The sequence below is a fragment of the Stenella coeruleoalba genome, assembly GCF_951394435.1.
Source record: "Stenella coeruleoalba genome assembly, chromosome: 8".
In the NCBI taxonomy this organism is placed as follows: domain Eukaryota; kingdom Metazoa; phylum Chordata; class Mammalia; order Artiodactyla; family Delphinidae; genus Stenella; species Stenella coeruleoalba.
This window is the reverse complement of record NC_137154.1, coordinates 10,372,753-10,397,876: the sequence shown is the minus strand read 5'-3', so window position 1 is coordinate 10,397,876 and position 25,124 is coordinate 10,372,753. Positions and strand designations below refer to the sequence as shown.

Sequence of the window (25,124 nt, the reverse complement as noted above, 5' to 3'; positions counted from 1 at the left end):
ACACGTCGTCGTGTCCCTTTTGGCAGAGGCAAGTCAGTCCCCGGGGAAGTGGCCTTCTGCCCGACCTCTAGCACGGGGGCGCTTGGGGCTTCGGCATCCGAAGGGCACTAGGACCCGGCAGGGCTGAGGGGCAGCCCGTGAGCCGTGTTCGCTCCCTCCCACCCTCCTGCTCCAGCTCTAGCTCCCGCTCCATTGTCTGGGAACTGCAGCCGCGGGGCGGGCGGGCCCGCGGATTGGCGGGCGGCGGGGACCCAGCCGGCCGGGTCGGGCCGGGAGATGCCGGGAGGACCGCGGCCACCTGAACTGCCCGCCTAGTCCCGGCCTTGAGTGGGAAGGATGAACGTCTGGATGGCGGGGAGCGTGGCAGCGGCTCCCCGGGGGCCCTGCGGCCCCTGGCTCTGCTTGCTGGTGGCCCTCGTCCTGGACGTCGTGAGAGGTCAGCGGGAGGGGAGGGGCGGGGCGGGGCGAGGGGCAGCCGGGCCCGAGCAGAGGCCGAGCTCGAGGGATGCTCGGGAGCCGGGAACCCGCGAGTTCTGGGACTAAACCCCGAGCCGGGTCGCCCCGCAGCGTGCCCTGAGGGTTGGAGAGGTCTTATCCCTGGGATCCGGCCCCCAGCCTCGCGCCTCTGGCTTTCCTCACTTGCATAACCTGGCAACTTCTTCCTGACCCAAGGCCAGCGGGGTCCCCGGGCTCTCACCGTCTTCCCCCCATCCTCGCCGTGTCCCCGCACCTTCCACGAGTTTCCCCTCCAGTCGCGACGTCTAACCTGGCTGCCCCCTGTCCCTCACACACCAGCTCCCTAATCTGCGGTACAGAGAGCTGTAGCCCCGTGGCTCCTGGCCTCCTCCCCGCAACCATCAACCCAGCCCCCACGGAACGGGAAGCAGCCCCTTTGCCCAGGACCTGCGAGATCCGCAGCCGCCTTCCCCCTGCCCCAAGGAGCTCTTTGACCTTGGAATTACTTCATCGGTGCCTTCCTGAGTATGGAGATCACTGGAGGAAGGGGCAGCGCCTCCCCTGTGCCCCTGCGTGGGGGGCCGACTGCCCTTGTCGTGGGCTGAGGCTGCTAGGTGGAGGAGGATGCCACGGAGAGCGAGGCATTCTCTGCCCCCTCCCCCCACCAGAGAGCTGAGCTCTGAGTGATGCGAGTCCGTGGGAGTCAGGCCACAGAGCATCTTGTAATTATCCAGGCAGTGGAGTATGGAGTGGGAGAAGAACCAGAAGCCAGGGTCTGCCCCCAGGGAGCCATAGTCACTCACCTGTTACACTTGGGGGTGGGGGTCGCGGGGAGTGGAGCTTCTCAGCCACATGCTCCTTGCTGGGGAGGGCCCAGAAGGAGGTTGAAACCGTCCAGTCCCCCAGCCCAGCAGTGGGGCTGAGAGCGAACTGGCTCTAGGGCTGCTTTCAGCCACCTGCTCCCCTCCCCAGGGGACCCAGCAGGAGCCCTAATAACCCCTCACACAGAGAGAAGAGGAAAGCCTTGTCACATCTATTATGCAGCAGCAATAATCCCTCCTCCACACAGCGCACCGCGGTTTACAAAGCCCTCCCCTGTCCACCGTGTCACCAAATGCTCGCTCGCTCTACAGGTGAGGAAACTGAGGCTCCAGGATGTTAAATGGCTGACCCAAGGCTAATCGAGGAAGAGTTAGGACGTAAACACAGGTCTCCAGACTCCCAGAACATCCTCTCCAGGGATGGGGGATGCTGGGATGAGTAAGACAAGGCCCCCAGCCGACAGACAGGAAGATAACTAATTCAGGGGCGCAGAAGACTGAGGGGACTGGTGGGAGGGCACGCAATCAAGGGGGGCTTCCTTAAGAAGGTGACAGTGACTCTTGACCCTGGAGGGAGGCGCTGCCCAGCAGAGGAGGAGAGACCCACACTCTAGGGAATGAAGCCCACAGGGTGCACGGTGGAAAGCAGCCCAGGGTGGAGAGGTGGAGGGTGGAGAGGCAGGGTGTGTAATGGTTGGTGCCTGGGCTCTGACTCCCAGCTCCATCACGTTCCTGCTGTGGGACCCCAGGCAAGTCCCTGAACCTCTGAGTTTCATTTTCTACAACCATAAAATGGGATTAATACTAATAGAACCTAGTTCTCAGAGCTATTACAAAACCCGAAAGAGTTAATACATGTAAAGTATTTAAAATAGTAGCCAACATATAGCTTTCTGTCAAAAAATGTTAACTATTATTTTTAGGGCTAACTAATAGTCAGTTGATACAAACCTAATATGGTCTTAGGGGTCCTTTGCCCTTCTGACTGTTGGTTGAATACTTTGACTCTCTCCCCAAGCTTATGGTTCCCGCCCCCCTCCCCCATTCTAGACTTGCACTCCAATACCCAGTTGGGATGGGGTAGAAGGCAGCAAGTTCAGGGAACCAGTGCAAGGTTGCCATGGTGATGATGCAGAGGGAGGCGGGGGTGGGGGTGGGGATGCCCAGCCGAGTCTGGCCAAGGACCCAGGGGCTGAGAAACGGTCTCTACTTCTACGAAGCTCACCTCAACACCATCTTTTACTACATAGACCCTGTCTGGGGAGGTCTGTACCCCACAAATGCCTTGGTGTCAGAGGCAGGTAGGTAGGGGGCAGGAATGGGGGAGGAGGAGACATTGGGAAGGTTCTACTGGCGTGAGGAAGGCCTGGGTCTGTGGAAGGCAGAAGAAGGAATGACTCGGAAGCTGGCAGTCGGTCCTGGATGTAGATTCAAATCCTGGTCCCAGTTACCTCATCTGTGAAATGGGGAGACTCCCCCCGACACCCTGGGAGGATGGGACAGTTACAACCCTTTTCTTCGTCCATCGCTCACCACTGCTGTGCCCCGGGACGAAGCTGAGTTCAGCCCCTGCCTGCCTTAAAGCTGTCACCATCCCTCCCCCTTCTCCCTCTTCAGTGGACTGTGACCAGGACCCCCTGGACCCAGTCTACCTGCCGGCGGCCCTGGAGCTCCTGGATGCCCCCGAGCACTTCCGTGTGCAGCAGGTGGGCCGCTATCCACCTGCCAACTCCTCTCTGGGCTCCCGATCTGAGACCTTTCTGCTCCTGCAGCCCTGGCCCAGGGCCCAGCCACTTCTCCGGGCCTCCTACCCACCCTTCGCCACTCAGCAGGTAAGGAGGGGCCACCAGAGTCTCCTGGGCTAACCGGACTCAGAGCCAAGGTCTGCTGTGTGTCGCTCAGCCCTAGCTGAGCTCCCCATTTTCCAGAGGGGGGAAATGGAGGCCCGTAAAGGCTGTCTCCTGCCAGCCTGAGTTTTTGCTTCTCCCCACCCCTTGCTTTGTTGAGCACCCCCGTTTTCCCTCCAGGTGGTCCCCCCTCGGGTCACTGAGCCACACCAACGGCCAGTCCCGTGGGACGTGCGGGCCGTGTCAGTGGAAGCGGCTGTGACTCCAGCGGAGCCCCACGCCCGCGTTCTCTTCCACCTCAAAGGGCAGGATTGGCCCCCGGGGCCTGGCAGCCTGCCTTGTGCCCGGCTCCACGCCACACACCCTGCAGGCACTGCTCACCAAGCCTGCCGCTTCCAGGTGAGTGTGAGGGCCCCACCTGGGCTGGCCCTGCTGCTGTGTCCACCAGAGGGTGGTCCCGGAGTAGGGAAGAGAGGGCTCACCACTCCCGGGAGGTTTGGAGGTCATGGACCACCTGACTCCATTCCTGCTCTGCTGGCTTTCGCGGGTCCCTCTTATTTAGGCCCCCTTAAGGAGTTCAGTCCATTGTACGTGACTTTGGGCAAGTAACGTAACCTCTCTGAGGCTCAGTTTCCTCATCAGTGAAATGGGATAATAACAATTTTTACCTCATATTGAGTTGGAATGGAGAATAAATGAGACGGGTGCAAGAATAGCTTTTGGCCCAATGCCTGGCACGAGAGCAATCCCTCAGCGAGTGTTGTATTATTCGCATTCCTTTTATTATTGGACTTTCTGCTCTTTCGCAGTCTAGCACAGGGCTCCGCTGGAGAGAGGTGTTCTGTGGGCTGTGGGATTCTGAGAAGCCTGAGGGTTCTGAGTGGTCGTCAGGGCCATCCTGGGGCGTGATTAGGGGCAGGCGTTGGGGTTGATTCCCCGTGGAATGAAACCGCTCCCAAAGGTGGAAGAACGGCCAGTGGACGCGTTCTGAGACCTAGCCTCAGTCGCGTTGCCAGTTGGCTGTGTCACGTGGCATGCGCCTGTGGCCCGCGCTGGCCCTGCTCTCAGGGACCCCTGCAGCTCTGGCTTTCCCGCCCTGGGTGCTGGGACTCCCCTCCCCCACCACGCTGACCATGGCCGTTGTGTCTTTGCAGCCATCCCTGGGCGCCTGTGTAGTGGAGCTGGAGTTCCCCTCCCACTGGTTCTCCCAGGGTTCGGCCACACGGGCCGAGCTGTCCTACACACTGGAGCTGGCAGCCGAGGGCCCTGGGGGCTGCGGCCCCGGCAGGGAGGAGGACCCTGGAGAGCAGGCCCTCCCAGTGGGCGACGTGGAGCTGCGCCCCGCGGACCCCCCACAGTACCAAGAGGTGCCCCTGGATGAGGCAGTGACTCTGCGGGTGCCTGACATGCCCGTGCGGCCCGGCCAGCTCTTCAGTGCCACCCTCCTGCTTCAACACAATTTCACAGCCAGCGTCCTGACCCTGCGGTGAGCACCGGGCCCCTGGGGGCGGGTCAGAGGCCGGAACCTCTGCAGGAAGACTGCGCAGGTACCTCTTCCTCTTGGGGTCTTCAGTGGAATCCTTGACCTCTGCAGAACATGGGTCCGCCATACCCACTCCAGGCCAAGCACTGTGGTTGCCCTGGCAGCAGGCAGGACCCGGCGACTGGGCACGGCCCTGAACTTGGAATCAGAAGGAGGAAGCTGCCCTCCCCTGGCGCTTCCCTGAGACTCCTTTGTCCGGTGGGCTAACGTTACCCACAGGGCAGTTGCGGCTCCAGGGAGGGGAAACGGGAGAGGGCTTAAAAACTGGAAAGTGCAGTGCCTGGGAGTGGTTAATGCTCAGATGCCCGGCAGAGGTATTTGCCCTAGTCCCATTCATCTGCATCTTTTCCCTCTTACCACCCTCACCATGGGTCCTTAGCCTTTGGACAGAGCTGGCTCCTCCCCATAGGAAGGCCCTCCTTTTGTGTCCGTTTCTTCAGGAAGTGCCCCACCCCCAGCCATCCCCCACCCAAATTTTTTTTTAAATTTATTTAATTAATTAATTTATTTTTGGCTGCGTTGGGTCTGCGTTGCTGCGCGCGAGCTTTCTCTAGTTGTGGCGAGCGGGGGCTACTCTTCGTTGCGGTGCGCGGGCTTCTCATTGCGGTGGCTTCTCTTGTTGAGGAGCACAGATTCTAGGTGCGCAGGCTTCAGTAGTTGTGGTGCGCAGGCTCAGTAGTTGTGGCTCATGGGGCTCTAGAGCGCAGGCTCAGTAGTTGTGACACACGGGCTTAGTTGCTCCGTGGCATGCGGGATCTTCCCAGACCAGGGCTCGAACCTGTGTCCCTGCATTGGCAGGCAGATTCTTAACCACTGCGCCACCAGGGAAGTCCCCCCCACCCCAATCTTACTACTGCCAAGGATTTGCAGGGCGTGACTTGCCTACCCCATAATGGGGTTTGTGTGTGTCCCATCCCTGTGTCTCACAGGTGCCCGTCGCATCTCCCTGTCTCTCACACCCTCCTCTCTCACTCGTATCATCGTTAGATCTCCCTAGACACTTAAAATATGCCAAGCCCTGTGTCTCCACCCTGGACCTTCAGAAAAGAGCAAGGCCCCATCCCCCTCTGGCACTAAGGGACCCCTAGTGGTAGGGAAGGGCACTGGATGGGCACGGACTGGATTATATGCTCTGATGAAGGTACAAAGTGCTGCAGGGGCTGGGGTTAGGGGGATGGAGGCAGGGGAAATTCATCCTGCCACAGGGAGAGCTTTCTAAAGGAAATGGGATCTGTGTTGCTGGAGACTTGAAGAATGAGCAGGTGAAGAAAGGAAGGGCAGACCAGGCTGAAGGTACAGCCTGAGCAAAGGCTGAGAGGCATGAAGGGCGTCGTGCTCGTGTACTTTGGGCGCGGCTAAAGCTAAGAGTGCTTGGAGAGATGTCACAGCCAAAGAAGAAACTGGACCGGACCCTGGAGGGCCTCGGATGCCAGGCTAAGACTTGACCTTGTGGGCAGTGGGGAGTCATAAGTGGTCTTTGAATGGGGGGAGAGCTGTGTGGCAGGACCTGCAATGAGATGAGGTCCTTCTGGGTCAGAGGATGGCGAGGAGGAAATTCACACTGGAGTCCCTTATCTTCCCGCTCTGATCCAGTCCACGCTTCAGCACCCCCCTGACAAACTGGACCTGTGTCCCCTTCCCCAGGATCAAGGTAAAGAAGGGGCTGTATGTGACAGCTGCCCGCCCAGCCCAGCCAGCCCTCTGGACCGCCAAGCTGGACCGCTTCAAGGGCTCCAAGCACCATACCACGCTCATCACCTGCCATCAGGACAGGCCCGCGGGGCCAGACTCCAGGTGGGTGCTTCCCTTCCACGAGGGGTAGAGCGGGGAGGGGTGGTACTGGAGTGCTAGTGGGCAGATCTAGGGGGCCCGAGGGGCGGGGGCTGCCGGCCCCCATATTCCCATGTAGGCAGGCCCAAGAGCAGACTCCTTCGAGGAAGCAGCACAACGCAGATATATCTTTTGTTCATTCAGCTACTATTTATCCATCCCCAGGTACGTGCCAGGTACAGTGAGTGTCTGTCTTAATCGAGGTGATGACAATCTATCCTGGCCGCCCAGTCACAACCCTCACTGCTGCTACCCTGCCTCCCACTACCAGCAAATGGGTCCCTTTTTTCCCGGCCATTAATATTCCCCCCAAAGCCCAGTTGCAGTTCTTAACATTGATGAACTCTTCTTATTCATGCCCTGAGTCTGGGTCAAGGCCATGTGCTTTGTAGCCCCTGTTTGAATCCTAGTTCTGACACTTTTTGGATAGATAACTTGGGCAAGCCAGTTCAGCACGCCCCCGCCCTACCCCACCAGAGCCTCTGTTTCCTCACTTGTGAAATGGGAATAATGATGCATCCCTTAGGGTTTGTGAAAATAAGGTACCACCCAGCAAGCATCTAGGCTGGTTCCGTGAGGTAATTTATTATTCAGGGTGTCAAGTGGCAGTTCTGGGACCGGGAAGTGAATCTTCCTACTTGGTAGAAATTGACATTGACATTCATGCCACCCCAACGGCTGTGGAAGACAGAGGCCTGAGTGCAGGGGGCCCAGGAAGGCAGGAGAGCCAGGAAGCGTTCTAGGGGTTGGTAAAGTGGCTTCACGGATCTTGAGTGGATAAGAACTTGGGCTCTGGAGCCAGGATGCTTGGGTTTAATCCCAGCCCTACCACTTTTTGCTGTGTGACCTTGGGCGAGTTACATAACCTCCAGACCTCAGTTTCCTCATCTGTAAAATGGGGATAATCGTAGGACCTACCTCATGAATACAGGAAGTGCTCACAACAGTGCCTGGCCGCTCTCAAGCACTCAGATTCTCTCTCTTCTGGCCAGCAGCCCCCTTGAACTGTCCGAGTTCCTGTGGGTGGACTTTTTGGTGGAGAATGGCACTAGTGGGGGCGTGGCAGTCACTCGCCCTGTCACATGGCAGCTGGAGTACCCAGGCCAGGCCCCCGAAGCGGAGAAGGACAAAATGGTGTGGGAGATCCTGGTGTCGGAGCGGGACATAAGAGCCCTCGTCCCACTGGCCAAGGTAAGGGGTCCCCAGCTCTTCCCAGCCAGGCTGGGGGCCAAGTGAGGTGAAGAGCTTGGGGCTGAGCTCCTCCTGCACCCCCAGGCTGAGGAGCTGGTGAACACGGCGCCGTTGACTGGAGTGCCGCGGCACGTCCCTGTGCGCCTTGTCACTGTGGACAGTGGCGGAGCTCTGGTGGAGGTGACAGAGCACATCGGCTGCGAGTCAGCCAACACACAGGTCCTGCAGGTGAGTGGCACGTATGCGTCTGTGTACACGTGGCGCACGCAGCGTTCCTTCTTCCCCACGCAGGTCCCCAAGAGAACAGCTTTTTCTTGACACCAGTAACCTCATGAGGGGGACCACAGCTTTGGTCCCACCAACTCTCTCCAGAGTCAAGTGGGAGCTGTGCAACCCCCAGACCCCCAACTTAGGCACTTTCACGTTCTTACCGCACTGGCAAATGAACTGACGTGGGAGAGTTAAGAGCGTGTACTTTATGGTGGGAAAGTTTTCATTTGAAACCCATCTGTGTTTATCAGCTAGCTGTGTGATTGTGGACAAGTCTCAACCTCTCTGAGCCTCCGTTTCCTAAGCTTTAAAATGGGAATCTATTTTAGGGATGTTGTAAGAATTAAAAGCACTCTAAGACAGTATCCAGCGGAGAGCAGGGGCTGCTGTCGTAATCATAATACAATAGAATCATTATCGAATGGTAAAAGTAAAGACAACTATTACTATTGGAGCCTCATAATGACCCATGAGGTTAAAAACAAGGCAGGGCAACATTCCCCATTTTGAATTCCCCTCAGAGGGGCAGCCCAGGGCCTGCATTTCCTAAATTCTGGCCGCCTGAGTGGAGGTGTCTTTGGCTACCTGTGCCAGCACTTTGCCTCTGTGTAAGTGGTTCCTACCTGAGGGTTCACGGACGGATAGGTCTGCCTTGCCCTCAGCCTCTGCCCACCCACTCGTACCTGGTGGCTCCGGCACCCAAGCCAGGGGCCAGCACTAATGAGGAGCCAGAGTTGTGGATTCAAACCCTCCTCTGCCAGGAGAAGGATTTTGTCCTGTGCAGATAGCCAGTTCCCCCAGCTGAGCCCCAGGTGAGCTCAGGGAAGGGCCGTTCCTGCCAGGGGAATGGATCTCGGCCGCGTGGGGAAATCTTAATCTGAGGACACGCGTTACAGAAAAATACAGAATGAATTTCAACCGTACCCCTTTCTTATGGTATGGGGGTCAAGAGATGCCCCCCGGTCCATACCTGTCCCAGGTGGCTGCGCCCACCCCCTGTCTTCTGCCCTCCCACAGGTGTCCGAGGCCTGTGACACTGTGTTTGTGGCTGGCAAGGAGAGCCGGGGTGCTCGGGGGGTGCGGGTGGACTTCTGGTGGCGCCGGCTGCGGGCCTCGCTGCGGCTGACCGTGTGGGCCCCGCTGCTGCCCCTGCACATCGAACTCACCGACACCACCCTCGAGCAGGTCCGAGGCTGGAGGGTACCTGGCCCAGCGGAAGGGTAGGTGGAGCCCTGGGGAAGCTGGCAGGCCTTGGCGAAGTCGCTCTGGGACTGAGGGTGCAGGGGACACAGCCATAAGCCCGAGCTGGGGTCTGAAAAACTGCCCCATTGCCTGCGGTTGCTTCTCCCCCTGCCCGCCCATCATCACCCAGCTTCCGACCGCTGTTTGTGATTGCCGACCTCCACTCCTCTCCTCCTTCCCTGTCTTACTTCTCTATAGTACGTATCACTTTCTAACATACCACGTGATCTGATTAATCTTGTTTGTGGTCTGACTACCCTCCACACTCCTCCCCTAGCATGTAAGCCCTTGAAGGAGGGGATTTTGTCTATTTTGTCGCCTGCTGTGTCCTCAGAGCCTAAGATGGCACTTAGTAAATATTGAGGGGATCCCACCAGAGCGCAAGGACGAGGTGGCCTCAGGCCTCTGGAATCTGAGCTCCCAGGCCCTCCAGAGAGCGAACACCGTGGGTCTCCCCCTTAAGAGAGGGTCTCGTCACGCATAACCAGAGTTCCAATTAGGAGTAAGAGGAGGGCGAGAGCGGCTCGATGCATAGGCAAAGGCACCAGTCAGGAATGGGACTGGGGCGCGGCGCCTGCGGGTGGAAGGACCTGGCCACGAAGGTGCAGCTGCGAGCGGGGCTTGGGGAACGTGCGCCCACTAGGAGCCGGGGGCCTCCCTTGGGCGGGGCCCTCGGCCGGCTAGGGGCGGGGCCCGCGCTGACGCCCGCCCCCGGGCCGCCGCTCCCCGCAGGGTGCTGGAGCCCGAGGCGGCAGGGGCGGAGGAGGCCGAGCGGCGCGTCCGCGGCTGCCGCCTGCAGTACCAGCGCGCCGGCGTGCGCTTCCTCGTCCCTTTCGTGGCCCACCCGCTGGACGGCGGCCGCCGCCTCACCCACCTGCTCGGCCCGGACTGGCTGCTGGACGTCTCCCACTTCGTGGCGCCGCACGCCCGCGTGCAGGACCCGAGTGTCGCCTCGCTGGAGGGAGGCCGCGTCCTGGTGGGCCGGGAGCCCGGCGTCACCTCCATCGAGGTGAGCAGACGGCCTGAAAAGGGTGTAGGTGACTCCCATAATGTTAATGGTCAGGTGTGAAGAGTGTCGGAAGGCCCAGGGTGTACCTGGGGAGGTATGAACCCAGGGGGGTTGGGGATTGGGTCAGAATAGGGCGGCCCGTGTAACGGAGGAAGTCCTCAAAGTATGAAGGGCTGGGGTTGGGTATGTGGGAGCCAGGTCTTGAGGTGCTACGGGTGGGAAAGCAGCCTGTGCAGATGCTGGGAGCACAAACCAGATCCCTTTGTAAGGGTGCTGGGTTCTCAGAGGGCAGAGGCTGTCTGTGTACGAGGGCCCCCCCCCCCCACTTCCAACTCCCTCTCACCCTCAGGTGCGCTCCCCGCTGTCTGACTCCATCCTGGGGGAGCAGGTGCTGGCCGTGACGGATGACAAGGTCTCGGTGCTGGAGCTGCGGGTGCAGCCAGTGATGGGCATCTCACTTGCCCTAAGCCGGGGCACTGCCCACCCCGGGGAGGTCACAGCCACGTGCTGGGCACAGTCAGCCCTTCCTGCCCCAAAGCAGGTGACAGCTGGGGGGTCAGGGGGATGAGGTCAACATCTCCAGCTGGGGGTTGATAACAGGGGGATGGGAGGTACCTCCACCCTTCACCTTAGGGTTTTCGGGATAAGCACTACCCTGTAAGGTAGTGAGCTCTCTGCGGCTGGAGGTGATCAAGCAGTGACTGGCTGGAGTGTGGCAGTGGGAGGTTATTAGATGGCTCTAACTGAGGACCCTCCCGATGACTCAGACCCCAGGGCTGAGTGGAAGACAGGTGATTGACGCATGTCCCCTCTCTCCCTGTGTTTTGTCCCTCTGCCTGTGTCTGTTTTCTCTCTGGTCTCTTCTCCTCCGTGTGGCCTGTCTCTGTGGGAGTGGTCTCTGTGTGCATGCGTGCGTGCCCTGGCGTGTCTCTGCCTGTGTCTGTGTGCCCGACAGGAGGTGGCCCTCTCCCTATGGCTGTCCTTCTCTGACCACACCCTGGCCCCCGCTGAGCTCTACAACCACCGTGACCTGGGACTGTCCGTGTCGGCCGAGGAGCCCGGCGCTGTGCTGCCAGCCTATGAGCGGGGTGCCCAACTCGGGGTGGTGGTGAGTGGGGCGCGCGTCAAGGGGCTGCCCCTGCATGTGGCTCTGCACCCGCCTGAGCCCTGCCGCCGGGGCCGCCACCGTGTGCCCCTGGCCTCTGGCACCGCCTGGCTAGGGCTGTCCCCCGCTCCCACCCCAGCCCCTGCCCTCCCATCCAGCCCCGCTCAGAGCTCAGCTGCCCCAGAGGCCAGCGTGGGTGGAGAACGGCGGGCGGCAGGCAGTGTGGGGGGCGGCGGGGATGTGAGGCGCAAGTTTGAGCAGGCAGCAGAGGAGGCCGGGAAGGAGAAGGCAGAAGCTAGGGAGGAGGCGGAAGAAGACGAGGAGATGGTCCCCGCCCCGCAGCGGGTCACCGAACTAGAGCTGGGCATGTACGCCCTGCTGGGCATCTTCTGTCTGGCCATCCTCATCTTCCTGGTCAACGGTGTGGTCTTCATGCTGCGCTACCAGCGCAAGGAGCCCCCCGACAGTGCTGCCGCCCCTGCCGCCCCCCAGCCCCACAACTGGGTCTGGCTGGGCACTGACCAGGAGGACCTGAGCCGCCAGCTGGATCGGCAGTCCCCTGGCCTGCCCAAGGGGGAGGGGGGCTGCCCCTGCGAGAGTGGGGGAGGAGGGGAGGCCCTGACCCTGGCCCAGGCCTCTGCCGGGGGCACCCCCAGCTCCTCGAGCACCCTGGCCAGGAAGGAAGCGGGGGGGCGGCGGAAGCGAGTAGAGTTTGTGACGTTTGCGCCAGCACCCCCAGCCCAGCTGCCCGAGGAGCCCGGGGGGGCCCCTGCCGTGCAGTCCATCCTGGTGGCAGGCGAGGAGGACATCCGTTGGGTGTGTGAGGACATGGGGCTGAAGGACCCCGAGGAGCTGCGCAGCTACATGGAGCGGATCCGGGGCAGCTCCTGACCCTCCCCGGCCTGCCTGGCCCGGCGCCGTGGGCCCCTCGCCTGGGCAGCCTCCTGTTCATCCTCTGGTGCTTGTTGATGCGAGTCCCCTGCCTGGCCCCTCGCAAGGACTCCCACCCAGGCCCCCTCTGCCCTGCCCCTTGTCATGGACCATGGTCGTGAGGAAGGGCTCATGGCCCATATTTATGAGAACCATTTCATCCTAATGTTGGGTACAGAATAAACTGAGAAGGAAACCCCAGCTGGGCCTGCGGCTGTCTGTTGGGGGAGAGAGGCAAGCGGGGAGTGGGGGCCGTGTTCAGCCACTGTCCCTCCTGGGACAGCTTTGGGAGGCTGGGCCCTGGGCCACCCTCTCATAGCGACCAGCGATCCCGATATACAGCAAGGCTGTGGCAGCCTGAATGCCGGCCAGCAGGAAGAAATAGAGGTCCATCCGGCATTTGTTGATGTTCCCTGGGGAAAGGAGGGGTTGGCATTCGGGTCAGGGCAGGGCTCCCCCAGCGCTGGCAGCTGAAGCCAAAGTGGGCAGCGGGTGGGGTCTGAAAACACAGGGCAGATAGCCCACTAGCATCGGGCTGCCCTGGGTGTCTCCTGTGGCGTCTACAATACCCTGGTAGCTTGCTGTTCTTTCAGGGGCTTAAAACATAAGTACCACAGAGAGAGGTGACCCTTAGCCAGAATGGCAGAGTTCCGGAAGCAGGAAGGTGCCTTGGAGGTCTGCTGAGTTCACTGATTCCTTTTGGACGGTTAGGGTACCTGAGGCTCAGGACAGGACCATGCTGTGGGCGCTGGGCCAGGTTTGGGCGAGTGCCCCGTACTGAGTCTAGCGTGCCATTTCCATCTGCCTGGGGTCAAAGCACTTGGCAGTTGGCATCACGTTTCCAAGTCGCCCTCCACCCATGTCCCATTCCTGGGGAGGCCCCCCACACTCACCAGAATCCTCCGGGCAGTGCAGCCAGCCCCCCGGCAGTGACAGCAGTGCCACCAGGCTGGAGCCTAACAGCGAGCCCACCCCAGACAGGCAGAAGAAGATGCCCATCATGGCGCCCTGCATGGAACGTGGGGCCTCTGAGTACGCAAACTCCAGGCCTGCAGAGAGGGAGGAAGGACGACCCAAGGGGCTGGTGGAGGAGCAGAGCCTGCTGGGCCACAGCCCTCCCCTCCCCCAGCCAAGCCTCCCTCCTGGCTTCCCCTGGGTGACCCCTTGCCTCTGCCCTGCTCATCCCCCCTGAACACCTCCACCTGGATGCTCCCACACTGCCCTGTCACCCCTCTTCCCCTTCCTCCTGGGTCTCCCATTTCAGTGACAGAAGCCCCGTCCTCATCCTCTCTCTTGCCCACCCTCTCTGCCCACCTTCAGCATCATCATCAAATCATTTTTTTTTTTTTTTTTTTTGGCGGTACGCGGGCCTCTCACTGTCGTGGCCTCTCCCGTTGTGGAGCACCGGCTCCAGACGCGCAGGCTCAGCGGCCATGGCTCACGGGCCCAGCCGCTCCGCGGCATGTGGGATCTTCCCGGACCGGGGCACGAACCCGTGTCCCCTGCATCGGCAGGCGGACTCTCAACCACTGCGCCACCAGGGAAGCCCCATCATCAAATCATTTTGATTCAACCTCAGAAATCTCCCAGTGTGCCCCATTCCCTCTGCCCCGGGCCACATGGACAAAGGGAAGACAGAGAGGACCCCCTTTGCTCAGAGGCCTTGGAGAGGGCCTCATGGAGGAGAGGGCAGTTAGACTGGGAATTCAAGGGGAAATGGGAGTTCACTTCCAATCTGGGAAATGGGAAGGCAGAGGGAACAGCAACCGCAAAGTCACAGAGGGTGGGGAACATGGCACCAGGGCGACTGTGGGGACAGGTGGTGTGGGGAATGTCTTATTCACCTCTAATCCCCACTGCCTGTCGCAGTGCCTGGCACAAACCAGTGCTGATAAGTCCCCACGGGGTGACTGCAGCCCCGCTCAGAAAACCCTGCCTTCCTCCGTGCAGACAAGCTGCAGAGGCTGTGCCCGTGAGACCTCTGACTTCGAGGCACCACCAGGCAGAGCCCATCACCCATGCGAGAGCAGGGGAGGGGTCCAGGATACCTGGGATGCTGGCAAAAATCTCACTGATCCCGATGAGCAGGTACTGAGGGGTCTGCCACCAGATGGACAGTGGTGCTGCATAATATGTGTTCTGCCCAATCTGCTGGGACACCGTCTGGTTGTGACTGATGTACTCTAAACGCTCCATCTCCAGGACTCCTGGTGGTGGGGAGAGGGGCTACAGTCAGGCCCACTGTAGGCAGCTTAGCCCATGACAGAGCTTGGCATGTAGTGGGTATTCACTAAGTAGCCAGTCATTGACTAGGCAGCATGTAAGGAAAAGAACACTGGCCCTCCATCTCTTCCCTTTTTGCCTTGGCTGCTAGGAAGCTCAGAACTAGGTTTTGCACTCAATAACCATAACAGCTCTCGTTAACTGAGAGCCTGTTATAGGCGAGGCATTTAATATGCATTCTTATAAGTAAGAAAGAGAAATTTAGGTTAAACAATCAGCCCTGAGTCACACAGCTGATAAGTAACTGGGGCTGTATTTGCGCCCCAGCGTGTCTAGTTTCAAAGCCAGCCCCGTTCCCATGATATCATATGACTCCTCTACTGCAGCGTCAAGTATTACAATAGCGTTTCTAACCTGGCTTTCAAGTTTAGTTTATCTCCTCCCCCTTCATTGCTTAGAAGACAGCTGTGCTCTAGTGGAATGAACGCCAGATATGGAATTAGGTGACTTGGGTTCCAATCCTGGTCCTGCCACTGGCTAGCTGTGTGATCTTGGGCCGATCACTTAACCTCTCTGAGACCCAGTTCCCTTATGCAAGAAGTAGGAATCAAAATCCCAGGATTATTGTGAGGATGAAATAGGACAAAATGCACTAAAGCATGTAGCTGAAAAAGAATCTAGTTTGGTTTTCATACTTGGCAACACAATACTGCTTACTGAGTTTTAATTCCTCTGGCTCCTACTCGTGTTCCAGGCATGGTGCTGGGTGCTTTACTGACTTCCTCTTGTTTAATCCTCACAACACTCCTGCTAGACCACATTCCATGAGGGTGGAGCCTGGCCTCTGCACAGGGTCTGAATGAATTACTCTCCCCATTTGAAAGATGAAGCTCAAAGACACTAAGTAACTTCAGGATTATTAAGTCGCAACGTGAAAAGGGCTGAGGTCTGTGCAGTAGCATGCAAGCCTTCTTTACCAGAGCTACTTTCCTATGAGAGCCTTCAAATCCTTTTGAAATGGAAGAGGGAAGAGAATAAATAATAGATACGTTTTGAAAAATGTCCGCCAACTGCTAAACGGCTGTGTCTTTGGGAAATGCATTCAACACATTTTTTGAGCACCCATGTGCATTATTCATAGCAGGGAATAAAAAAGAAAAAAATCCCCTGCCTTCAGAAAGCGTACATCCCACTGGGGAAAATCTTTTTTTCCTCTCTTGGCCTGAGTCCCCTCATCTGTCAAAACGAGGGGAGGCTGGACTCAAGGAGGAGGGTCTCTTTCAGCTCACATCTTCCAGAAGCCAAGACTGGCACCCACGGGCGGAGGGTGTACTTGGCCCAGGCCCACAGCTTCAGCATCAGCCCCTGGTGGAGCCGGCCTCCCCCCAGCCCCAGACAAAGGCCAGCCCCCTCCCCAAGGCCCTCCACTCAGGCCGACATACCTGCTACAATGACCGAGGTGAAACCAAAGAACATGCCCAGCGCCATCTTCTGCAGAGCCGAGGGAAGCAGCTTGCAGCGCAGCAGTAAAGGATCGAGCAGGTGGTCCTTCACAGGCACCAGGATCAGCAACACCACGACGTTGGCCAGGAGGAGCCAGGCTTCTGGGATCTGGGAAAGAAGGAACCAAGAGAGGCAGGCTAGCAGAGCAGGAGGAGCTCTGGGCTGGAGTCCGGAGACCTGGACTCCATCCAGACTGTCCCTGGGCGACCCAGAGTCAGTCCTTTCCCCTCCCCTGAATACACGCTCCTCGGCTGTGTAACTAGGGGATGGATTAGATCAGGGATGGCAAATAGGTTCCTTCAACTTCTGTCAGTTGGTAGTGGCTGCCTGGAATGTTCATGGGCTCAGCATGAAAGAATGCCATGATAGATTAGTGATGTCTGCCATGGGCAAGGAAGGGAGGTCTAGTAGCAGGTATGTCATTTATCTGCCAGCTCTGAAGGTCTTTGATTTTAAGAGTCTCCGAGATGCCAAGGAACTGGTTTGGTAAGTCCTGGAGAAAGGCAGAGATGTGAGCATCCACCCCGGCTCGGCCTGAAGTGGGGGCTGATCACATGTGTGTCTTTTACCTTGTAGCCACTGCCCTGGGCCCTCAGAGCCGCAGATCTGTTGGCAGGGTAGTCTGGGAAGATGTCCGGGATTTGGAGGTGAAGACCTTGCAGGACATAGGTGGACTGCATCTGCCGAGAGAGCTGGAGGTGAGGCTGGAACAGAGGTGGCCGCCTCACCTCCATCCCAGGATGCTCCCAGCTCCAAGGCAGGCATTCCTCCGCAGCAGCAAGCACAGGGCAGCCGGGCAGTTGTCCCCTCGTCCAGCTTCCCACCCTCCTCCCTCCCCGGGAGTTTCCTTTGCTCTGTTCCCAGGCCTGAGGGCTGTGCGTGCAGCTTTGCTCCAGAGCCCAGGCCCAGCTGGTCTGGCTCACATTCTTGTCTCCAGGGCCTGGCACGGAGTAAGTGTGGATAAATATTTGTTGACATGGGGAAGATAATGCATGGCTGTCCCCACAGGGAGCGCTCATCTGACACTGAGGCCAAGCTGAGCCCCACAGGTTGACACAACTGGGGACTGCGTAGGCACTGACCCGCCAGAATGGCCCTGGACAGCAGCAGGGGCAGGCTCCAGGGCTCCCCGCCATACCGGCCATTATCCCATTCGTTGCTGTATGAGGGAGGGGGCTCTGGGAGAATCCTGCAGGAGGGCCTGGGGCCAGAGGAGGGCACTTGGGGTGCTCAGGGCAGCAGCTGTTTGCTGACTGGTATGGAAGGATGTCAGTATTCTGACAACTGGTACGACTAGGGATCAACCATGGACACGCATGTCCCATCATAGACACCTTCTGCCTTTGTGCCACCCCCACGTAGCAGGCTGGCCCTGCATGACCCTCACCCTCTGCAGCTCGCAACAAGGTTCCTGCAGAGCGTGTGTGAGAGGCAGTGACCTTGTGGACTGGGGATTAGAGGCTGGGGTTAGGCTGCTGCCCACCCTCCACACACCCGCACACACATTCACTGCAGTAACCTTCCCCTTGGGGAGTGGGCGGGAAGCAGCGGTTTTCAGACCTGGCTAAGCGTCAGCATCACCTGAGAAGTTTATTACACTGGAGACTCCTCCAGCAATTCTCTTTCAGTAGTCTGCGGTGGGACCTGGGAATCTGTATTTTTTTAAAGCTCTGCAGGGGATTCTGAGCCGCGGCCAGGGTGGGGAACCACTTGTTGCAAAGCACTCGGGGGACTAAGCTTGCCCCTAACTTGCTGTGGGGCCTCGGGCAACCAACACACCTTCTCTGGGCCTCCGTTGCCAAGTCGGAGAATCTGAATGCTGCAGAACTGTTAGAGCCTCTAGTCTAACAGGAAACTGAGGCCCGGAGAGATGGGGTGACTTATTCAGTCACTGGGCCTCAGACCTGTCTCCAGAGTTCCTTGTGCTCTACCACCCAGAGTGTAATTATTGGGACGGCTTAGCTCCAGGCGCCACCCCAGCTGCTACGTGGCAGCAGTTCACTTTGTGAGCCCCTCCCCCTTTCCACATACCCTGAGCATCTACCATGAGAGATGAGACCAGTGAGGGGCCTGGGGAGCGAGTCCCCACAGAGCGAAAGGGCGGGGGTGCTGACCTGGAAGTATACCATCCAGTAGGGCACCAAGGTCACCATGATGGGCAAGATCTTCACCAGCACCTGGAAGTTGGCGATGTCCTCCTGGGGGGAAGGGCCAGCCTGGGGAGACCTCTGATCAGGAAGCAGCTGGGTGCCTGGAGGGTCTCTGAGGGGCCATAGAGGCAGCAGATAAAATGGCTGCTACCGTCACCCGTCACCACCACCACGGCCGCCTTCCCACCTCCCCCATCATCCGCTATTTAATCCCACTCCCCTATCACAACCTATCACAGACATCATCTCAGAAATCCCACCCTCATGTCCTCCGCTCCACCATCGGCATCCCTTTTGCCGTCATCACCATCACCAAAGCCGTCCCCTCCGTGGAGTTCTCATTCTGTCACTATTATTTTTCTGCCACTGTCAATACCATCACTGCCATCCGTGTGGCAGAGTTGGCGATCAAGACCCACTCCATCCTGGAGCTGTGGCCTCTCGGGTCCTGGGGGAAGTAAGACCAGAGGCTGTGGCGAGCAGAGTCTTGGGGGATTTTTTGGCTTGTAGTGTTGGTGTGCCATGGGAGTCAGGGAAGCCCCAGTCCGTGCCTGACTCAGAGAGAGAGGCTGTCACTCCAGTCCCCCCAGCGCACTCTCCAAGTCCATCCTCCTCAACAGGCAACATGGGAGCCCTCTCCCTACAGAACAAGGGATGGAGAGGTAGGGGTGGAGGGAACATTATCAGGAGACAGGAAAGATCAACCTTTACCCTTTACCCTTTGCCCTTTGTCCTGAGAGGCTTCTAATCCCTACTTGCCCAAGAGCCTTGCCTCATCCTTTGAGATTCCAAAAGGGACGATGCCGGTGTGGTGTGACAGCCACCATCAGCTTCTCCCCACCCAGTTTGTGACGTTGTTCTTCCACTAACAGGTGGATTTTAGCTGCCCTGCCCTTGAATCTGAGCTGGGCTGTGACTGCACTGACCAACAGAATGAGGAGGAAGTGATGCTTTGGGACTCCAAACCTCCAAAAGGCCTTTCAGGGACCGACAGCTTCCACTTCCTGCCCTCTGGAACATTCCCTCTTGGAATGCTCCCTCCTCTTGCAGCCCAGATACCTTGCCGGGAGAGGATCCGGCCACCTGGGGGGCAAGGGCACACGAAGGGGAGCCGAGGTGTCCTCGTTGACAGACAACGTTGACTGCCAGCCGGGAATGTGGGCCGTCTTGGATGTTCTAGCCCTTTCAAGTCCTCAGTGACTGCAGCCCGCCGTGATACCATAAGAAGCAGAACTGTCCGGCTGAGCCCAGTTACCCACAAGGTTTTGAGGGGTAAAAAAAGGTGGTTGCTTAAGCCATTAAGTGCTGGGATAGTTAGTTAGGCAGCAATGGACCATTCAAACAAAACCTTACAGCAATGCACCAGGTTGGGGGAAAGCATGTTCTATACCTTTTCCATCTAGATCCCACTGACAGGAGCTGTAACTGGGTCCAAGGTCTGGAGACAGGTTTGCTTAGCATAAGTAGTCAATTAACTCAGGGAAGAGAGGGGCAAAAGGAAGCCATTGTGCACATGCAAGGCCATTCAGAACCTTCCTCCCTTGAATGCCAGCTAATGGGAAAGGGAGCCAGTTTGGCTGACATCTTAGCCTTTCTTATACTTAATACCCAGGTAGCGTAGACTGCTATCCCAACAACCTTCACTGGTAGATCATCTTCATAAGCACCACTCTACTGCCATGGTTATCACCATTGCCAGCATTTATCTTCATTGTCGCTAATAACACCACCATCCCTATCTTTATCACCACCATCACTGTCAAGACCACTAACATCCTCATACTTTCTACGGTTAGTCCACTGCCAATACCACCACCATCACCCTGACCTCCGCCAGCATTCTCAGTCATGGCGGGCAGCTCTAGCCCACTGGGGAGCTGGTCATCATAAAGGGCTACCCCTGGAGCTGATCCAGAATGTCTTTAAACTGGATCATGTGGCCTCTTCACCCAGAGCCCTCCCCTTACCTGGCAGAGTGTCGGCGCCACCGCCTGGGACAGCAGTTCTGGAGAGCAAGTCTGAGCATGGAGGACACCTGGCTGCCCGTGGGGGGCTTGGTAATGAAGCTGGGGGTGGCGAAGAGGAAGATGAAGAAGGCCAGGCCCACACAGCCCACGATGATGCTGTAGCCCAGCAGGAAGTTGATGTTCTGTTGGATAAAGGCCAGCACCAGCAACGACAGCACGGCACCCACATTAATGCTCCAATAAAACCAGTTGAAGAAGCGGCGGCTGGCGTGGCGGCCAAGGTCCATCACCTGCCGGGCAAGGGTGAGAGTGAGGCCCAAGGAGGTGCGAGGGCGCCCTGCCGCGTGCCTGCACCCCCTCTCCCACAGTGCCGGGCAAGGGTGAGAGTGAGGCCCCAGGAGGTGCGAGGGCGCCCTGCCGCGCGTCTGCACCCCCTCTCCCACAGTGCCGGGCAAGGGTGAGAGTGAGGCCCCAGGAGGTGCGAGGGCGCCCTGCCGCGCGCCTGCACCCCCTCTCCCACAGAGACACTTCTTGGATCAGTGGGTGGGTGTTCTGGCACTTTCCTCATCCTGATCACTAAATAGATGCTCAATAATATTTGTTGAATGAATGAATAAACCCTTCTCTTGGGAGTCACCTGTTAATGATCAGGACATTTTGACACAGCTGTTTCTTCCTGCCCTTGACACACATTGCTTTTTTCTTTTTCTTTTTGCGGTACACGGGCCTCTCACTGTTGTGGCCTCTCCCGCTGCGGAGCACAGGCTCCAGACGCGCAGGCTCAGCGGCCATGGCTCACGGGCCCAGCCGCTCTGCAGCATGTGGGATCTTCCCGGACCTGGGCACGAACCTGTGTCCTCTGCATCGGCAGGCGGACTCTCAACCACTGCGCCACCAGGGAAGCCCACACATTGCTTTTTTATTGTCACTAACTAGTACACACAACAGATGTCTCTGGTGCCCCTTTGTTCATTTCTAGCTGATTTATTCCTTTGTCTTTGAGCAATCCATACTGGGCGTCACCTTCATAGTCAGAAAAAAGCCACTCAAGGTCTCAGGTCTGTTCCACATTATTAAATAGGATTTGTGCATATTACTGAAAGGACAGTTAAAGTCTAATTGAAAATTTCCTCTGCAGTTTGAAGATGCAAATGGAGTTTTCCATTGTGCTCCCACCGCAACTTGCCTCCCAGTCAGACAAAGTTGGCATAATCAGGGAAAGCAGAAGCGGTCCCAGACACGGCCCCAAGAGCGGGTTCTGGCCTGATGCAAAAAAAAAAAATGTGGGCCCCCCAGCAAGGGCAGTAAAGCTGAAAATCTTTACCCAGGATTTGGATCAATCTGCGACAGCCAGGCCCCAGGCCCCCTTCCGGTCTGCTGGCTTGGATCAACTGCACTGGCTGCCCATACCTCTCCTAGACCCGGGTCCCAGATTCTGACTCAGCAGATCTGGGGCAGGGCCCTGGCATCTGTACGTTTTAAAAGCAGTGATGTCTGGAGGTCACCTCTCTAGATAAATGATTCTGTACCCCATCACCGTTTCAATAACTCCCCAAATCTCAGAATCCATTATTCTCCTTCCACCCAGAGATACATATATCCATTAGTTAAGATTTTATCAAGCTTTAATTTCTGTAGCTGCATGAGGAAAAAGGTAACTAGGTATTTTGTTCATTTTCCAAATGTAAACTTTTAGTCCACACAGGTGCGCTTGAAACTGCATCCCCTTGGAGATTCTGAGGGGTCCTCTTGGGGATGAGGAGGGAGGGGCCTGTCCACTCGCTGAGAATTCTCACTCACTGAAAATCCTTGCTGTAGACTTTCAAGCAGAAAATTGAATAAGTCCCACTAGGAGCAGGCACTCCGTTTATTAATTGGATATAAATGAATATGACAGTTGCAACTGTAAGGGGAGGACCAGGCAGCCCGTTCAGGATATAAATGAGCTCTCCCAAAACAAGCAGCCACTTTGTTGAGAATGATGGATGGCCCTTTCTGAAATCAGCAAGTGTGTTAAACACTCAGTTCCTGGGTATGGCTGTCTGTCAGATGGTGCCAGCCCCTCCCACCTGCACCCCCCATCTGACTGCCCCCCCGGAATTCTGCAGCAGCCCCCTCGCTGCTCTGGTGTGCCCACTCGTGTTACCCACATCCACTGCCTACCCTGTAACCAGAGCCATTTTAAAGAACTCAATCTAATCTAATGGGGCTTCCCTGGTGGCTCAGTGGTTGAGAATCTGCCTGCTAATGCAGGGGACACGGGTTCGAGCCCTGGTCTGGGAGGATCCCACATGCCGCGGAGCAACTAGGCCCGTGAGCCACAACTACTGAGCCTGTGCGTCTGGAGCCTGTGCTCCGCAACAAGAGAGGCCGCGATAGTGAGAGGCCCGCGCACCGCGATGAAGAGTGGCCCCCGCTTGCCACAACTAGAGAAAGCCCTCGCACAGAAACGAAGACCCAACACAGCCAAAAAATAAAAATAAATAAACAAATGTGGGGTTTAAAAAAAAAAGAAAAGAATTTAAAAAAAATCTAATCTAATGATTCCATCCCTGTCTCAAATCATTTTAGTGTTTCTGAACTGTCCTAGGGATCAGGCCAGACCCCCAGGCAGCCTTCCAGCCTGGCCTGGCCCCACCCAGAGTCCATGCTACCCAGTGGCCGAGCCTCTGAGAGACCAATTCTGCCACCAAGAGGAGGGACAGACAGGAGGCAGTAGGTGGCTGAGGCCCTCTGGAGGTCAATGAAGTCAAGGGCACCTGGGGGCGGAGTGGGATGTCAATGAAAGAGCAGAAGAATTAAGGGAAGCTGAGAGATTCCCACTGGCAGATGCTGGGGGTCTCCTGGTCTGCAGGAAGGTCAGTGGCGGCTGAGAAATGGATGGGGCTGTCCTGGGGGCACTGAATCCCCCATCATCAAAGGAATCCGAACAGGCTGGATGAGTCACTCCTGGGTAAGGACTCCGGAGATTGTGTCGGATGCCGCATTGTGGTTGCCAGCTGGATGCAATATTCCTTCCAAAATGTCCCCTTTCTGAACATTTTAAAGCAATTAGGAAAAAAGTACAGCTAGTCCAGTGGCACCTGATCACACTACTGTCACAATTTTTTCCAGTTTCCCCCTTTTGTTGACACCTGCTCTTTTCACGCGGCTGTACTCATACTCTGCAGGCAATTTTGCGTCGCTTTTGCTCATTAACACTGTATGTGGTTTTGTTCAAGTCACGTTACATATTTTTAAAAATTACTGTCTAATAGCCCACTGAGTAGAGCTATCAAAATATAGCCATGTTATTACACAGTATTTACTCATTCGTTTAACAAATATCTATCGAATTTCTCCTATGTGCCCTGTTCTGTCCAAAAGTGTACAGAAAAAGGCGCCGAAGTTAAGGTATTGGCCCAGGTGCCTCTGGCTGGTGAGTGGCAGAGCTGGGATCTGAACACGTGGGCCTGACTCAACCTCCGGCACAGCTGGCAAGAAGAGGCTCCCGCCTGCCTCTAGGTCTCTACAACACACAAAGATGGGGCCCAAGGCGTGGGGCCTGAGGTGCAGCTGCCCTAACCCGCTCTTCGACCTGCTCCTAACCTGCTCCTAACCTGCTCTTCGACCTGCTCTCTACGAGACCTCAGCCAGGCCGATAAACATCCTGAAACTCCAGTGTCCTACTCCGCAAAATGGACATAAAAATACTACCTACCTTCTACGTAGTTAAGAGGACGAAATGAGTTAAAACACTGAAAGTGGCACATAGTCAAAGGCCAACTATGGTTATCACTATCGTGCCATCGTTTTGTTGTAGGGGTCCGCACCCCCAAACCCCCAACCCTACAGCTTCTTTCAAATAAAGAAACTGGGCCCGGAGAGGGGTCACGCTGGCTGGCAGCCAGGGCCTCTTGACTCCCGGGTCCATCGCTTTCCCTCCGCACGCCCCGGGCCTCCCGACGGGGCGGGCCCTCTTGTCACTCACCTGGTCGGCACCGAAAGAGGTGAGGTTGCTCCTGACGGAGCTGGCGGCCAGGGCGAGCAGCAGCAACACCGCGTAGAGGGTGGGGGCGCAGTAGGGGGTGGGCGAGGTGTGCAGGCAGCCGTGCGAGGGGCAGGCGGGCCCCAGCGGCAGGGAGAGCATCTCGCCGCAGAAGGACCTGCGGCCGTCGGGGAAGGCGGTGGCGGCCAGCAGGCCGGAGGCGGCCAGGTAGAGCAGGAGGCTGAGCGCGATGGCGCGGTGGCGGCCCAGGTATACGTCGGCCAGCCAGCCGCCCACGGGCGCCAGCAGGTAGGAGGCGCCCAGGAAGACCAGCGCGGCGCGGGACGCCTGCTCGCCCGCCCAGTGGAAGTCGGCGCTGTTCAGGTAGAGCACCAGGTTGCCCGCGACGCCGAAGAAGGCGGCGCGCTCCAGCATCTCCACGAGCAGCACCGCGGCCGCCGCCGCCCGCCACCACCGTCGGGGCTCCCGCGGCCTGCGCTCCAGCAGCGGCCGGCGCTCCCCGGACTCTCGGGGCTCCACTGGGGTGCGCGGCCCGGGCATCCTGGGCCGCCGCTGCGCTTCTCAGACCCCCACCCTGTCCGCAGCCCTCCGGCCCTCCCCCGCGGCCTCCCTCTTCTCTTCTCCTCCCTTCCCTCCTTTCTCACCCCTTTTGGTCCCCCCTTCCTCTCCCTTTTCCCCTCTGCTCCCCTGTCCCCTCTCCCTGTCTTTCTCGCCCCCTGGGGCCTCTGGGGCTACCCGGATTCTACTTCCCGCTCCCTAATTCTCTCCTCTCCCCTCCTCCCACCCCTAACTCTTCTTCCTTCCTCCACCCTTCCTCACTGCCGACCCTTCTCTTTCCTCGTCTCTGCCCCTCCCCCTCCTTTCCTGCGGGTCTCTCCGGTTGGTCGTCTTTTCTTAACCGTTGTCCCCTCCCCTGGTGACACCTGGCCCACACTCCGGAGACAAGGGGCTCCCTGTGCCCCCACCGCCCCGCTGTCTCCTCCACTCCTCGCCTTCCCGAGACTGCCTCCCCTGCCGCCCCTCCCAGGCCCTCTCCCTTCGGGCTCAGC

General features: G+C 58.0%; 2 protein-coding genes across 3 annotated transcripts; one reads left to right on the top strand and one right to left on the bottom strand.

The window, feature by feature from the left end:
* Positions 1-221: 221 nt before the first annotated feature.
* Positions 222-12,453, top strand: TMEM132A (transmembrane protein 132A). Of its 2 annotated transcripts, none has more exons than XM_079928468.1 (11): positions 222-436; positions 2,895-3,109; positions 3,305-3,523; positions 4,279-4,610; positions 6,312-6,461; positions 7,490-7,688; positions 7,773-7,916; positions 8,976-9,178; positions 9,933-10,209; positions 10,559-10,750; positions 11,165-12,453. In XM_079928468.1, the coding sequence occupies exons 1-11, from the start codon at positions 337-339 to the stop codon at positions 12,203-12,205; spliced, it is 3,072 nt and encodes a 1,023-aa protein (XP_079784594.1). In that variant the 5' UTR covers positions 222-336; the 3' UTR covers positions 12,206-12,453. The 2 variants fall into 2 exon arrangements, with proteins under 2 accessions (XP_079784594.1, XP_079784595.1); XM_079928469.1 differs by having other exon boundaries at positions 7,493-7,688; positions 11,165-12,452.
* A 26-nt stretch (positions 12,454-12,479) lies between these two features.
* Positions 12,480-24,634, bottom strand: SLC15A3 (solute carrier family 15 member 3). Its single transcript, XM_079928470.1, has 8 exons — positions 24,058-24,634; positions 20,088-20,377; positions 18,085-18,232; positions 16,540-16,650; positions 15,910-16,078; positions 14,293-14,451; positions 13,138-13,293; positions 12,480-12,657 (listed from the first exon to the last, which is right to left on the bottom strand). Exons 1-8 carry the CDS (start codon positions 24,613-24,615, stop codon positions 12,503-12,505), a joined length of 1,746 nt encoding a protein of 581 aa, XP_079784596.1. The 5' UTR covers positions 24,616-24,634; the 3' UTR covers positions 12,480-12,502.
* Positions 24,635-25,124: the final 490 nt, after the last annotated feature.